Source organism: Coregonus clupeaformis, chromosome 17 (genome assembly GCF_020615455.1).
Source record: "Coregonus clupeaformis isolate EN_2021a chromosome 17, ASM2061545v1, whole genome shotgun sequence".
Taxonomy (NCBI): Eukaryota; Metazoa; Chordata; class Actinopteri; order Salmoniformes; family Salmonidae; genus Coregonus; species Coregonus clupeaformis.
In genome coordinates, this window is record NC_059208.1 from 43176246 (window position 1) to 43192825 (window position 16580).

The 16580-nt window shown below is 42.7% G+C and overlaps 1 protein-coding gene across 1 annotated transcript; it reads right to left on the reverse strand.

Annotated features, from left to right (window-relative positions):
- Nucleotides 1-1792: 1792 nt before the first annotated feature.
- LOC121586467 (zinc transporter Slc39a7-like) lies at nucleotides 1793-14240 on the reverse strand. Its single transcript, XM_041903177.2, has 8 exons — nucleotides 14088-14240; nucleotides 13166-13554; nucleotides 12161-12329; nucleotides 11755-11835; nucleotides 11415-11543; nucleotides 10093-10203; nucleotides 4165-4361; nucleotides 1793-3917 (listed from the first exon to the last, which is right to left on the reverse strand). Exons 2-8 carry the CDS (start codon nucleotides 13547-13549, stop codon nucleotides 3663-3665), a joined length of 1326 nt encoding a protein of 441 aa, XP_041759111.2. The 5' UTR covers nucleotides 13550-13554; nucleotides 14088-14240; the 3' UTR covers nucleotides 1793-3662.
- Nucleotides 14241-16580: the final 2340 nt, after the last annotated feature.

The following is a 16580-nucleotide window of genomic DNA, read 5'->3' on the forward strand; positions in this document are numbered from 1 at the left end:
TCACGGTATCTCTGTGCATTCAAATTGCTATCAAAAAATGCAATTGTGTTCGTTGTCAGTAGCTTATGCCTGCCCGTACCATAACCCCACCGCCACTATGGGGCACTCTGTTCACAACATTGACATCAGCAAACCGCTCGCCCACACGAAGCCATACACGCCGTCTGTCATCTGCCCGGTACAGTTGAAACCGGGAAGAGCACATTTCTCCTGCGTGCCAGTGGCCATCGAAGGTGAGCATTTGCCCACTGAAGTCGGTTACGACGTCAAACTGCAGTCAGGTCAAGACCCTGGTGAGGAAGACGAGCATGCAGATGAGCTTCCCTGAGATGGTTTCTGACAGTTTGTGCAGAAATTCTTCAGTTGTGCGAACCCAGTTTCATCAGCATATTGTCCCCAGCACAAGATGCACCTGTGTAATGATCATGCTGTTTAAACAGCTTCTTGATATGCCTCACCTGTCAGGTGGATGGATATTCTTGGCAAAGGAGAAATGCTCACTAACAGGGATGTAAACAAATTTATGCACAACATTTTAGAGAAATAAGCTTTTTGTGAGTATGGAACATTTCTGGGATCTTTTATTTCAGCTCATGAAACATGGGACCAACACTTTACATGTTGATTAATATTTTTGTTCAGTGTATATGGTTTTGGGCAGAAACTGCTTCTCCAATAGACTGGTTAGCAACAAAACCGACGTGTGTGCAAATTGGGCAAAACAGACAAGGTGCACCTGATTGTTGACAACATGTAACTTTATTTAGTCTCCAATGTTTATTGAAAACATACATTTGCACAATGAGCATTTGTCTCTCAAACACATCGTTATAGTTGTTGATTAGCTAGCAAGCGAATTTGAACCATATTAGCATAGATGTGACATCAGTCAAAACACCTAAAAACAAGACATTGTATCAAGAACAAGATCAAACTAGAGGGTAACTTTACAAGGACAGATGTGGGGCTTGCTTTAATTCTTTAAAAGTATTTTTGTGGTAATGGAAAAGTGTAATACGTTTTACTATGCAATTTATAGCAAAGCAGTGACATACACGGAGTGTACAAAATATTAGGAACACCTGCACTTTCCATGACATTGACTGACCAGTTGATTCCAGGTGAAAGCTATGCTCCCTTATTGATGTAACTTGTTAAATCCACTTCAATCCGTGTAGATGAAGGGAGGAGACAGGTTATTGAAGGATTTTTAAGCCGTGAGACAATTGAGACATGGATTGTGTATGTATGCCATTCAGAGGGTAAATGGGCAAGACAAAAGTTTGAAGTTCCTTTGAACAGGGTATAGTAGTAGGTGCCAGGCGCACTGGCTTGAGTGGTCAAGAACTGCGACGCTGATGGGTTTTTCACACTCAACAGTTTCCCCATGTGTATCAAGAATGGTCCACCACCCAAAGGACATCCCGCCAACTTGACACAACTGTGGGAAGCATTGGAGTCAACATGGGCCAGCATCCCAGTGGAATGCTTTCCGACACCTTGTAGAGTCTATGCCCCAAATAATTGAGGCGGTTCTGAGGACAAAAGGGGGTGCAACTCAATATTAGGAAGGTGTTCCTAATGTTTTGTACACTGTGTATATTATAAGAATATGGCCACACTTAGCCTGTGTCTTATATTGTTTGTGATCAGTTGTTCGTTTTCCCCCCAATATCTAGCCTAGGTTGGATTACAGGCTAATCAAGTATTGTATTGCTTGTATTTTTCATGTTCTCTTGCATTATCTAATGAGAAACAGGGACCCAGTAAAATATCATTTGAAACATTGTGAGAGAATCTGAATTGTTTAATGAAACGTCAAGAAAACACAAAGTAACTAAAATTCCACCACACTCTTCACCCCCTCTCTTACTAAATCTCCCACCCACCACTTTAACATCAGTCCTTTACTTGGTCCCTCTGATTAAAAGGTCTGATTCCAAATCAAGCCAGTGCACCCAACTATAGGCCAATGTTGACAACTAGAAGTATCTGATAAGACTGTCGATGTAAGGAATACATTGGAAGGAAACAACCTACTTATCAGATGCCTAGGTAAAGCAGCTTACTATACAATATAGACAATACAAACAGTTTCAAATACACAACAAAAAAGTCAGCAAGGTAATGGAGATAGCAGCATGGGGTCGGTTTGGAATCAGGCCAGAGATGCAGTCGTGTACATACAGAATGGTGTAGGGTGAGGGAGCTCTTTCTAACCACATAACAGTTACAGCGTTGATTGTCTTAATGGCACATAAGGCCTACTGTATTATTCAAGAGAGGAGGGAGAGCAGACACATTCGGTGCCGGTTTGAGTACTGTAAGCAAAGGAATGTGTGTGAATAAAAAAAGAATAGTACGCGTGAATAAAAATAAATGTTACAATTCAACAAAACCTGCCGCAGCGGCTTATAAAGACTAAATAAAAGTGGAAGAGGGTTCATCATTCACTTGTTCAAAGGTAGGTCAAACATGACTGACACATTACAATGAATTAGGGTGGAATACATTTTTGTTTTGATGGACCGTGTCTATTTCCCCGATTCCTGTCACTCTGGATAATCGGTTTAGTTTCCACATGGCTAGCCCGCCCTAAATACATTCATTTACTGTATTTCCACATTATGAAGGTAATTCATGTGGGTGGGGGGGGCGGGGGGGCACATTTAAAGCAATTAATTCACTACTTTAAAGCAAATCATACTCCAATGGTCCTCTAAGCACAGCTTACACCACTTACCTTTGATTAATATTTCAATTAATATGTATTGTCACATACTGGTACAACTCATGATTTACATACAAATTGAAAGCCTCCAACAGTTATGAAAACAGTTTAAAACAAGTGGCTAGGTCAGTAACTGCTGTGTACTGTAGACATCTAAAGCAGCTTATTCATGTTTCCCAATAAGTCCCATTCCGGAAGATGATGACATTTCAGAATAGTCTTGGCCTCATAAATGTCAAGTATCCAAGATGGCTGCTATTTGGGGACCTGGTTTATGGACTATAGGTTACAATATTATGCCCTTTTCATTTTATTGGAATGTTCTAGTTGTAGACTAATATACTCTGATCCAAATATACCCTTCATTTAAATCCAGGAAAATGTCCTAACCAGTTAACTGTCTAGTTCTTTTGTGTTCAATCTGTGATCTCTGCAAGTACAATTAAAGGCAAAAGTAAGCATTACAAATATTGGTGTGATTGCAATTCTTGATTTTAGTTTTAACTAATGGACAGATTCAATAGTTCACGGCAACTTAAATGTACATTGTTTTGGTTTGCCTTTTTGTGACCAAAAAGGGAATAAACTCTGCAATTATAATGGACGATGAACTACAACTCCCAAGTCATCTGCCTTGCTTGCCTAAGTCTCAGTTTGATGACCTATCTGATTTAGACATCCTCCAGTTGGTTAGGTGTTGAAATGCTACTCCCCATTCAAGTCCCCTTTGGAACATATAGTCCAGTCCTGTGAAAGCTCTGTCTGTCACTTCTCTTCTCTCTCTCTCTCGCTCTCTCCTTTAAACTCCATCGGTATCTTTCCCTCCAATCGTATAAATCCATCTCTCTCGTTCAGTCTCTGCTCCTCCCCTCTCCCTCTCTAAATCCCTCCCTCTCCCAATCCCTCCCTTTCTTATTGATGACTCGCTGTCTCACTCGTACTCGGCGATTAGCACCATCATGTAAATTCCAACCAGCATCGCCAGAATCTCCATCACTGATTGGCCCAGACTGGAGCGCCCAACCAGCAGCTCAGGCAGGACCGTCACCGTGGCGATGTACACAAAGCCACCCGCGGTGAATGGCAGGATCCAGGCTGTGGCGGCCGCGCCCACCCCTTCAGCCAATAGGGAGCAGGCTGTGCCGGCAAGAGCCCCCAAGGCTGTCAGCAGCTGTAGACACATGGCCTGATGGGAAAGAGGAAGTTGTCAATGGACATCTCTATACCTACAGAGACTTTCTCAGACAGGCTGTTTGAGCAGAAAAGACACACTAATCCTACTGCTGCCACAATGTCAATAGGCTTTGTGTTGTAGTCATGACAGACAACTTGTACCAAGCATGTTTCAGTACAGTCAAGAACATTTCAGTTTCCTGTGTGACATCAGTATGTGTAACATGAATCATTATGAAAAGCTGAAGCTTGTGCATTACCTTCTTCTTGGTGCAGCCAGACTGGACCAGAATGGCAAAATCGCCAATCTCGTGGGGCACCTCGTGCAGCAGGATGGTGAGAGTGGTGACTGTGCCTACTGCTGGGCCCACCAGGAATGATGCCCCGATGGCCAGCCCGTCAGTGAAATTGTGTGTGAAGTCAGCAGCCAGGTTCAGGTAGCCCGATACCTTGATATCTATATTGATAGGGACGTCAAACATTCAGCCTGCTGCACAGACCCAATGGACTCTAGTCTAGAGCGCCTGGTTAAATTGTACTTAGGAGCATTTGTTAACTCTCTCCATGGTAAAGTACAAAGAAATATACACTACCAGTCAAAGGTTTGGACTCACCTACTCATTCAAGGGTTTTTCTTTATTTTAACATTGTAGAATAATAGTGAAGACATCAAAACTATGAAATAACACATATGGAATCATGTAGTAACCAAAAAAGTGATAAACAAATCAAAATATATTTTATATTCACCTGGAATGCATATCAATTAACAGGTGTGCCTTCTTAAGTTAATTTGTGGAATTTCTTTCCTTTTTAATGTGTTTGAGCCAATCAGTTGTGTTGTGACAAGGTAGGGGGGTATACAGAAGATAGCCCTATTTGGTAAAAGACCAAGTCCATATTATGGCAAGAACAGCTCAAATAAGCAAGGAGAAACGACAGTCCATCATTACTTTAAGACATGAAGGTCAGTCAATCTGGAAAATTTCAAGAACTTTGAAAGTTTCTTCAAGTGCAGTTGCAAAAACCATCAAGCACTATGATGAAACTGGCTCTCATGAGGGCCAACACAGGAATGGAATACCCAGAGTTACCTCTGCTGCAGAGGATAAGTTCATTAGAGTTACCAGCCTCAGAAATTGCAGCCCAAATAAATGTTTCATAGTTCAAGTCACAGACACATCTCAACATCAACTGTTCAGAGGGGACTGTGTGGATCAGGCCTTCATGGTCGAATTGCTGCAAAGAAACCACTACTAAAAGGACACCAATAAGAAGAAGAGACCTGCTTGGGCCAAGATAAACAAGCAATGGACATTAGACCGGTGGAAAGTTGTCCTTTGGTCTGGAGTCCAAATCTGAGATTTTTGGTGCCAACTGCCGTGTCTTTGTGAGATGCAGTGTGGGTGAACGGATGATCTCCGCATGTGTAGTTCCCACCGTAAAGCATGGAGCAGGACGTGTTATGGTGTGGGGGTGCTTTGCTGGTGACACTGTCTGATTTATTTAGAATTCAAGGCACACTTAACCAGCATGGCTACCACAGCATTCTGCAGCGATACGCCATCCCATCTGGATTGGGCTTAAATGGGACTATCATTTGTTTTTCAACAGGACAATGACCCAACACACCTCCAGGCTGTGTAAGGGCTATTTTACCAAGAAGAAGAGTAATGGAGTGCTGCATCAGATGACCTGGCCTCCACAATCCCCCGACCTCAACCCAATTGAGATGATTTGGGATGAGTCGGACAGCAGAGTGAAGGAAAAGCAGCCATCAAGGGCTCAGCATATGTGGGAACTCCTTCAAGACTGTTGGAAAAGCATTCCATGTGAAGCTGGTTGAGAGAATGCCAAGAGTGTGCAAAGCTGTCATCAAGGCAAAGGGTGGCTATTTGAAGAATCTCAAATATAAAATAGATTTTGATTTGTTTAACACTTTTTGGGTTACTACATGGTTCCTTATGTGTTATTTCATAGTTGTGATGTCTTCACTATTATTCTACAATGTAGAAAGTAGTACAAATAAAGAAAAGCCCTTGAATGAGTAGGTGTGTCCAAACTTTTGACTGGTACTGCATCTCATTGTTGTAAAAATGTGTGAGTGTGCTACATTTACTATCATATAAAAGTTTAGTCATCACGAATGCATTAAATCGATTGCTTTAAAAATATTAATATATTTGGTTTGGTACCGTTGATTTTGTTATACGTTGTTATACGTGCCGTCCCAGGACTTTTAAGCTCAAATGGCACAGACAATTTGGGGTGCTCTCTGTATAAAAGTTGATGGCCTTACGCCAATACACCAATTTGAGAGCCAAACTATCACTTAAATAACAGCCAACCCTTGTCAGTGTTGATATCTAGTGCTGAGTCATTTGTGCTTTTAGAGGTCTGTTCGATTTCGGTTCGCTAAAAACAAAAATCACGATTTACTGTTGCTATTATAAAAAATAAAAAACAGATGCACTATATGTGGGTTGAATGCTGTAACACAGAATAAAACAATTAATTAAAGTCCCATGATGGTAGTGACTGCCCATGACTGCTTATCCACGTATGAGCTACGTGGTTCTCTTTAGCTCAGCTGGTAGAGCACGGCGCTTGTAACGCCAAGGTAGTGGGTTCGATCCCCGGGACCACCCATACACAAAAAAAAATGTATGCACGCATGACTGTAAGTCGCTTTGGATAAAAGCATCTGCTAAATGGCATATTCTTTTATATTATTATTATCACGTCTTAACCATCAGTTATTCACATTACTTTAATCAAATATTTCAGTTGTGTATATTACTAGTTTTATTTAATGACTTATTTCATTCCAAGTCATCATCTCATCACTATAGAGCTGCTGCCTATGCTGTCTGACAAACATCACTATTTTATTAGTTCTTCACAGTAAATAAGGCATACTTTTATGACTGCTGAATACCAACTATCAATCACTTAGATCATGCATTTTCAGGTAGAGATACCTTGCAAAGAAACTGCTCTCTATGTATCCGCTCTTGATAGCGCATTCGTCCGTCTCTTACATAGCAGGTGTAAAAGAAACAAGTTTAGCCTTGCAATGGATTATGGTCATTGTAGTTAGTTTAGCGCACTAAACATGATAATTATGTAGAACATGTTGGAAACTACAACTCCCTACTACATCGCACAGTTCGGGCATGATCTGATTTATTTCTACAGAACCTGAAGCGCAATCTGCGCATTGAGCTCACAGAAAAAAATATCTACTAAAATCGAATTCAAATAACTGAACGGGCGTCGGTCAATTAGTTGATTAAAAACCGAAAAATATGGGGCCTCCCAAGTGTCACAGCGGTCTAAGGCACTGCATCGCAGTGCTAGAGGCGTTACTACAGACCCGGGTTCAATCCCGGGCTGTGCTACAACCGGCCGTGGCCGGGAGTCCCATAGGACGGCGCACAATTGGCCCAGCGTCGCCCGGGTTAGGGGAGGGTTTGGCCGGTGGAGCTTTACTTAGCTCATCGCGCTCTAGCAACTCCTTGTGGCGGGCCGGGTGCCTGCAGGCTGACCCCGGTCGCCAGTTGAACAGTGTTTCCTCCGACACATTGGTGCGGCTGGCTTCCGGGTTAAGCTGGCGGGTGTTAAGGAGCGCAGTTAGGTGGGTCATGTTTCGGAGGACGCATGACTCCACCTTTGCCTCCCCCAAGCCTGTTGGGGAGTTGCAGCTATAAGACAAGATCGAAAATTGGGGAAAAAAAGGGTGTTGAAATAAAATCAACATAAAACAAATAATAACTGACATTTCGGTTAATCGCTCAGCACTATTGATATCCAATGCCGGGTCGTTTTAGTTAAACAAAGCAACTGATTTGTTTCTGCCCCGTTTCAGCAGCCTCCCAGAATCTCGATCCGACATTCTACAATTTAGATGACACAACAAATTCTCTTCTAACCAGTGATGTAAAAAATATTCTCAGATGTGTGCAGTTTAAAAAAATACAAGTAATCTGATCACTATTCTGGCACATGCATGTTATTTTTTTAGTATGTTTTATTAAAAATTGTTATGTTTACGTTTTCAATATATCAGGAACTGTTTAAGCATATTGGTTATTGATTTGGACACATTAAAACTGTGTTTTGACATTGGGCTATTTATCAAAACGTCTTGTCAACAGGAAGCAGCGACAGCATAATTTTCAACTTAAGTTTTAGGAATATAAATAGACCTTTCTACATACACTGCTCAAAAAAATAAAGGGAACACTTAAACAACACATCCTAGATCTGAATGAATGAAATAATCTTATTAAATACTTTTTTCTTTACATAGTTGAATGTGCTGACAACAACATCACACAAAAATTATCAATGGAAATCAAATGTATCAACCCATGGAGGTCTGGATTTGGAGTCACCCTCAAAATTAAAGTGGAAAACCACACTACAGGCTGATCCAACTTTGATGAAATGTCCTTAAAACAAGTCAAAATGAGGCTCAGTAGTGTGTGTGGCCTCCATGTGCCTGTATGACCTCCCTACAATGCCTGGGCATGCTCCTGATGAGGTGGCGGATGGTATCCTGAGGGATCTCCTCCCAGACCTGGACTAAAGCATCCGCCAACTCCTGGACAGTCTGTGGTGCAACGTGCCGTTGGTGGATGGAGCGAGACATGATGTCCCAGATGTGCTCAATTGGATTCAGGTCTGGGGAACGGGCGGTCCCCAGACCTGTCCAGGAGTTGGCGGATGCTTTAGTCCAGGTCTGGGAGGAGATCCCTCAGGATACCATCCGCCACCTCATCAGGAGCATGCCCAGGCATTGTATCAATGCCTTCCTCTTGCAGGAACTGCTGACACACTCCAGCCACATGAGGTCTAGCATTGTCTTGCATTAGGAGGAACCCAGGGCCAACCGCACCAGCATATGGTCTCACAAGGGGTCTGAGGATCTCATCTCGGTACCTAATGGCAGTCAGGCTACCTCTGGCGAGCACATGGAGGGCTGTGCGGCCCCCAAAAGAAATGCCACCCCACACCATGACTGACCCACCGCCAAACCGGTCATGCTGGAGGATGTTGCAGGCAGCAGAACGTTCTCCACGGCGTCTCCAGACTCTGTCACATGTGCTCAGTGTGAACCTGCTTTCATCTGTGAAGAGCACAGGGCGCCAGTGGCAAATTTGCCAATCTTGGTGTTCTCTGGCAAATGCCAAACGTCCTGCACGGTGTTGGGCTGTAAGCACAACCCCCACCTGTGGACGTCGGGCCCTCATACCACCCTCATGGAGTCTGTTTCTGACCGTTTGAGCAGACACATGCACATTTGTGGCCTGCTGGAGGTCATTTTGCAGGGCTCTGGCAGTGCTCCTCCTGCTCCTCCTTGCACAAATGCGGAGGTAGCGGTCCTGCTGCTGGGTTGTTGCCCTCCTACGGCCTCCTCCACGTCTCCTGATGTACTGGCCTGTCTCCTGGTAGCGCCTCCATGCTCTGGACACTACGTTGACAGACACAGCAAACCTTCTTGCCACAGCTCGCATTGATGTGCCATCCTGGATGAGCTGCACTACCTGAGCCACTTGTGTGGGTTGTAGACTCCGTCTCATGCTACCACTAGAGTGAAAGCACCGCCAGCATTCAAAAGTGACCAAAACATCAGCCAGGAAGCATAGGAACTGAGAAGGTCACCACCTGCAGAACCACTTCTTTATTGGGGGTGTCTTGCTAATTGCCTATAATTTCCACCTGTTGTCTATTCCATTTGCACAACAGCATGTGAAATGTATTGTCAATCAGTGTTGCTTCCTAAGTGGACAGTTTGATTTCACAGAAGTGTGATTGACTTGGAGTTACATTGTGTTGTTTAAGTGTTCCCTTTATTTTTTTGAGCAGTGTACATTTCCAATGGTATTGTAGTTAAATCAGGTTAAAAACTTCTGAATGAGTCTAAAAACACGCTGTGATCGATTTATTTTGATGTACCAGAAATCACCTAATATTGAGAAGGGAGAGTGGACAATAATCACAACATTGCAACAGTTGCATGCAACAACAGAGAAACTGTCTTGATGGGAGGCTGGTAACTGAAATGTTGTCATAAAGTAAATATTCTCCTGGAGCAAAATAGATTTTGAGATTTTAAAACAGCCATTTCAGTGAAGGCAATCTGCCCACTAAGAAATTAAGTGGCAATTATTCAACTCTCTTACCTGTAGTTTTCTCCTCCACTTCTTTTGGAGTCTTCTTCTCTTTGCTTCCTTTTTCATCTTTCTCACCCTCCTTTTTTTTCTCTCCATCACTCTCCTTTGCCTTAGGAGCAGCTGAAAATAGGATGCAAAATAAGAATGTTGTGCATAACTCTTTGGTGTACTGACCCTGCCTCATTCCAAAAGTAGAAGAGTAGCATCAAATCACCCAACCATACAGCAACTCTCAGCTAGAGGAAAATCTCATCAATGGCCAGATTTCAAAATTGACCCAGAGGTCAGGTTACGAAACCAACTAGCTAGCCTAATGATTTGGCTGCATTCGCTAGGTCTAGGGGTCCTAGGCCTAGTTAAATGGTCTGTAACTTGATTTAATGTGTGAATTTATGTGCGGACAGAGGTTGAGGACCATGTTGTATGGATGTGCCCAGGAGACACACTTTCTGGTTTCAGGGCCAACTCTGTCCTGAGACCTGAGTCGGCCAGCCCATGCAGATTATCATTTGTTCATTGTGACAAAATAAATATATACAAAAACAAAAGTACAAAAAGGGCTAAACCAAAACTAAAGATAACAAAAAATTAACTGATTGCAGATCCCTCTTATCAAGGCTTCACTTCTTGGCTCCCGAGTGGCGCAGCGGTCTAAGGCACTGCATCTCAGTGCTTGAGGCATCACTACAGACCCCCTGGTTCGAGTCCAGGCTGTATCACAACCGGCCGTGATTGGGAGTCCCATAGGGCGGCGCACAATTGGCCCAGCGTCGTCCGGGTTTGGCTGGTGTAGGCCATCATTGTAAATAAGAATTTGTTCTTAACTGACTTGCCTAGTTAAATAAAGGTAAAATAAAATAAAAAATAGATAAAATTGGCAGCGCACCTGACCAACCAGCTGCTGCCCCTGGGGGTGGAGTGTGGTAGTGTAATTATGCTCCTAAGACCTAAACTAGGAGCGTTGGTTAAGAGCGTTGGGCCAGTAACAAAAAGGCTGCTGGTTCGAATCCCTGAACAGACTTGGTGAAAAATCTGTCGATGTCCCCTTAAGCAAAGCACTTACAGGAGCAATTAGGGTTAAGAGCATCTGCTAAATGACTCAAATGTAAATGTAACTACCTAACCTATTCCATACATGCATTGCAGAAGTGGTCAATAGGCAAAAAAATGCATTGCATACAGAGGGATAATTTCAAGGCATGTTGAGTTATGGTCAAAAAAGCTCATATTGAATGGATATAGCCTTGAAATAGCAGGGGCACATGCATCAATTCAAATTGTCATTCTGTTTTTCCCCGCGCTACAAACTCAAATCAAAATGTATTACCTACCCTGAGAGTGGGAGTGTCCGTGTCCATGTCCTCCCTTCAGGAGGCGAACAAATTTCTCCACCACCAGGAAGGCCACAATTCCAACGAGGACCCACAGCCCTACTGACATCATGTGACCATGGGCAGCACCTACAGGTGAGAAAAGAAACACGTCAGGGTCATGCTGTTTGCCAAAATGGGGCCAGACTCAAACAAATAATTAAAAAGTAGAAGAGATTGAGTCATTGTCATTTTGATTTGAATGTTAGATTTCTCAAAGCATGCAAAATACTGGTATCTAATGGATACGCTGGATAGTATGATGGTGATAGTAAATGTAGATATCATGATAGAGCTATACCATGTGAGTGGCCATGATCCTGTGATTCTTCACTGTCATGCGAGTGGCCGTGTCCCTCGTCTCCATGGTGAGAGTGAGGCTCTGTGAAAACAAGAAAGAAAGAGAGAAAGAAAAAGACAGACAGACATTCAGACACAGACAGAAAGAAACAGACAATGAATATCAGACAGGCATGACTACATCCTTTTAACTACAAACCAATAAAATCAGTATTTTTTTGCTCATTTTAGACGTTACATTTTCTTCACTGATTATTCTGTGTAAAGATGAAATCCAAGAATCATACCTAAAAATATTAATTCTATCAATGCCAAAAACATTCAATAGACTAGATAGGCAATCAATTACTTTCACTTAATGAAGAAATCTACCATAACAACAATACTTGTGCGATACTATCACTAACCCAGGGCGTGAGGGATGAGGTGCAGGAAGGCGTCTCCCAGCAGGCCACCAGAGGCGAAGCTCAGGAGCACCTTCAGGAGGTTCTGGTGCTGGTCTGTATTGGACTGGACCGGGATCAGGAAGAGGATGAGGAAGGGAGCAGCACTGATCAGCAGAGTGGCACCGATGGCCTAATGGTAAGAACAGGAGAAAGAAACATAGACATAGAGGTCATAAGGGGGCACTTTAACAGTGTGTGAGCGTGCGTGCTTGTGTGTGGTAAGATAATCTCACACTTGATAAGGATGGCTGTGTTGAGTTCCAAGGGTATCAAACCAATCTAATCGACTTCATCAAATAAGGAAAGGCTATTCCCTGTCTACAAAGTACTTGGATTCCAAGCCTTTCAATAATTGAATGCCAAATAAATACATTCCAATTCAATTGACAGTACCTAAACAGTTGACCTCCTGACACGTGCTGACCAGAACATTTAAATAATGGTAAAACGGTGTCTAACAAACCTAATCCTGTTGAACATAGCAAATAAAAATGTAAACCTTAAAACAGAGACACATTTACACTGCAGTCAAAACCGACAAAGTTATTGGCAGTACACTGCTGTGAGGTTGTCTGGTCCAGTTGTCAAAGCCAAACTAGTCAATAGAATTATACACCAAACTTAGCAACAGACTCACTGGCAAAAGGGAAATGTTTGTTGAAAAGTGAAAGCAGACATTTTGTTTGCTTGTGTACCTACAGTAGTGATCCGTGAATCTGGAGAGATAGGTAGCCTATGTTTGCACAGGGACTTAACAGGAATGTCAGGAGGTTGTTGTAATGAACAGGAGGGATACCGACTGATAAAGATATGACATTTTGCATATGATTTGATTGAAGGTAGGCAATGACCACTAATGTTCATCTAAATGTAGCACAGGTTCTGGCCAAAAATAATGTATCAAATAGCCACAATAACACATTCATGTCCATTCATTTATGGCTCCAAGGTCTCCACTGACCATACCTGCATCCAGAGCTCCACTGTGTCCCTCTTCTCTCCCTCTGCCTCCCTCTTCACCCGCTCCCCTCCGTGGGTGTGCCCGTGTCCACTCTCCTCCTTGTGCTCATGAGCATGACCATGGTCGTGCTCATGTTCATGACCATGGTCATGTGCGTGACCGTGGTGCGACTCCTCTGCTGGGGGCAGGTTGGCCTCAGCACTCCACTTGCTCGCCCCCTGGTGCAGTTTCTGACCGCCATGGGAATGACCATGGCAACCGCCGCCCCCGTGCGAGTGTGCATGCCCGTGGTCATGAGAGTGACTGTGAGCAACAGTTAGCTGGGCGGCTAGCAACAGCACTGCTCCCGTGAACAGTGTTAACGCTAGCAGACGTCCATGGGCCATCATCTCACCTGTGACAGACACACAAAGGGAAAATCTATGGTTACAACAGGCTGCTATAGAACAGCAATACTAGCTTCATATATCAACTGCTTATTTTCTTTATATTGTGGGTAGTTACAGTGGATAGCTTTAGCTAGCTAGCTAGTTATTATGTAACAAATATTAGGCTCACTAACTAGCTAGACAAAAATTCACATTATCAACATTCCATTGACATCCCATCTGCTATACCTAACAGCATTCCCATGATGGCCCTCTGCTAAGGAAATAGGCGTACACTTTTCCAGGGGGATATAAGGAGTCAAACACTGAGGAAGAGAGAAAGGGTCCCAAATGGGGTTAATAGCCTAGCTATGAATGTGATTAAAGGAATGCAGGTGTCGCAGTTTAGATTTGCATGCAACGTCATTTGGCGGGATACTTATCTAACTAGCTACCTAGCAAAGTACAATAGCAAACAATGGGTACCTAGATAGGTAATTGGACTTGTTAGCGGTGATGACAACAATGTTGCAGTATAAACGAATTGCCCTACACCCACCTGTCTGCTGTAATTATGCACGGATAGACAGTCTGCAATGTTGCGGGTCAGGTGAAAATAGTTTATCAGACAAATTATTCCCAACAGAGTCTCAAAAGTGTCTATTCGTTCTCAGACGTGGCATTCAGTCAAATCAATAGAAACCTCGCGTGATTTCATTCGCTGGTGTTAATAAAGAGTACGTGTCATAATATCGCGAGACCTATGTTTTCGTAATCTCATCCTGCAGGATGCGAACTCAAATACGGTGGATTAATGAACGTGTCCCACTCAAATCGTTTACCGTTGAAAAAAATTGGTCACGGTACTGGTCTGCTTAAGGGGGTGGCTCTCCCTTAGGCACCAATGCATTAAGCAGTTGGTTCTGTTCTGCTTAGTTCATTGACTGTATATGAAGCATAAACATTTTGGGAGGGGGATGTTTCGCTTCCTCTTCCGTATCTGGCAGACTCTCTTTGACTACTATTTTTTTCAGGACAATTATTGCAAAGTTTACTTTGGAAAAGACAATGACCAATAATGGAATTATCTTATTTAGGGGAGGTTTACTTTAAACTGAGAGTGTGTTGTAGGTGTTTAGGGAAACTATTACAGTTTTAATGTATTTACATGTATTGCTCTCAGAGAATCCACACAAAGAATGGAAAAAATGTATGCCAAATTAAATGAAGCATTCTAGGCTACCCTTTTTACACTTGTACTATTAGAAATTGGAATATTTCACAATATCAGGACAGGAATACTGCATTTGATGTTGAAGTTTCCCTATGAAAAGCAATGGAATTCCAAGTAACAAGACAGGATGGAAATACTGTATCGCTCTCTTCAGGGACAGAGAAAAACAGGATTAGGATTACAGTTGAGCCATGCCCACGTTCATCTGCCATGTCTCTACACACTTTCCTCTTGTCCCATTTCCATACCTTGGTTCAACCCTGACCCCAGCCATAACCCTAACCATAGTTTCATGTCCACACCACAGGAGGCTGATGAGGGGAGAACAGCTCATAATAACAGAACGGTTCAAATGGAATGGAAACCATGTGTTTGATGTATTTGATACCATTCCATTAATTCCACCAACCTCCTGTGGTCTACACCCTGGCTCAACCCTAACCCTAGCAATAACCCCAACCTTAGCCCTAGCCTTATGTTCAACCCTAACCCTAGCAATAACCCCAACCTTAGCCCTAGCCTTATGTTCAACCCTAACCCTAATCTTGGTTCGTCATACTTTTATCCTACTTTTCTAAGGTGCTGGAGCTCAGCTCTGCCTGGCCCTCCTTTTAACCCAAGGTGCAGGAGTCTGGATCCGGAAAGCTGGGTCGTTCCACGACAATAGTGCCTTGATATTTCAAGTAGAAATTGTGCACCAATATTGCATTTTAAAAGTCTATTATATTAAATGAAGTGTCCTTTAATATAACCCACACATTTCTCCAAGTTTTCATCATCATTGTAAAGCCCTAGTTATTTTTGTTGCTTTGACAAAGTCATTTTTGAAGATTATTATTTATTTAGTGTAATTAGTGATTTATTTACATCTGTCCCTCATTTTAAGGTCAATCCTGTTAAGTGAACTGAACTCTCTTTTTAATATGGTGAAACTATTCCTTTTTCAATATTTTTCTAAAGAAACATTGAACATCTAATAATCAAACCATAGTGTAAAAGCAGGTGAGCTGGTTCTACTCTTTTGGCCCATTTTCTGGTGTTTTGTGGTGGAAAACTGAGCTGGTTGAGCATAACACGTCAACCCTGTTACCCATAGATAGACAGGCTAGAAATATTCTAACAATTTCATTTTTTTCTGTGAAGCTTGCATTCAATTGTTACTCCCTGTTGCACACAACAAGCTTCCATTCCCCCAATCAAAAGGGGATTTATGGCTGAATTAAGATTAAATCGTCAACCCTGTTACTACAGTGGGGAGAACAAGTATTTGATACACTGCCGATTTTGCAGGTTTTCCTACATACAAAGCATGTAGAGGTCTGTAATTTTTATCATAGGTACACTTCAACTGTGAGAGACGGAATCTAAAACAAAAATCCAGAAAATCACATTGTATGATTTTTAAGTAATTAATTTGCATTTTATTGCATGACAAAAGTATTTGATACATCAGAAAAGCAGAACTTAATATTTGGTACAGAAACCTTTGTTTGCAATTACAGAGATCATACGTTTCCTGTAGGTCTTGACCAGGTTTGCACACACTGCAGCAGGGATTTTGGCCCACTCCTCCATTCAGACGTTCTCCAGATCCTTCAGGTTTCGGGGCTGTCGCTGGGCAATATGGACTTTCAGCTCCCTCCAAAGATGTTCTATTGGGTTCAGGTCTGGAGACTGGCTAGGCCACTCCAGGACCTTGAGATGCTTCTTACGGAGCCACTCCTTAGTTGCCCTGGCTGTGTGTTTCGGGTCGTTGTCATGCTGGAAGACTCAGCCACGACCCATCTTCAATGCTCTTACTGAGGGAAGGAGGTTGTT

Bases quoted from the DNA above. Each gene is read 5' to 3' on its own strand.
- LOC121586467 (XM_041903177.2), bottom strand. From the start codon at position 13,549: ATGATGGCCCATGGACGTCTGCTAGCGTTAACACTGTTCACGGGAGCA. The intron at 11,836-12,160 runs GTTAGTGATAGT...TTGTTTTCACAG, and splicing joins CCTCATCCCTCACGCCCTGG to AGCCTCACTCTCACCATGGA. The intron at 10,204-11,414 runs GTAGGTAATACA...TCCTATTTTCAG, and splicing joins CGGACACTCCCACTCTCAGG to CTGCTCCTAAGGCAAAGGAG.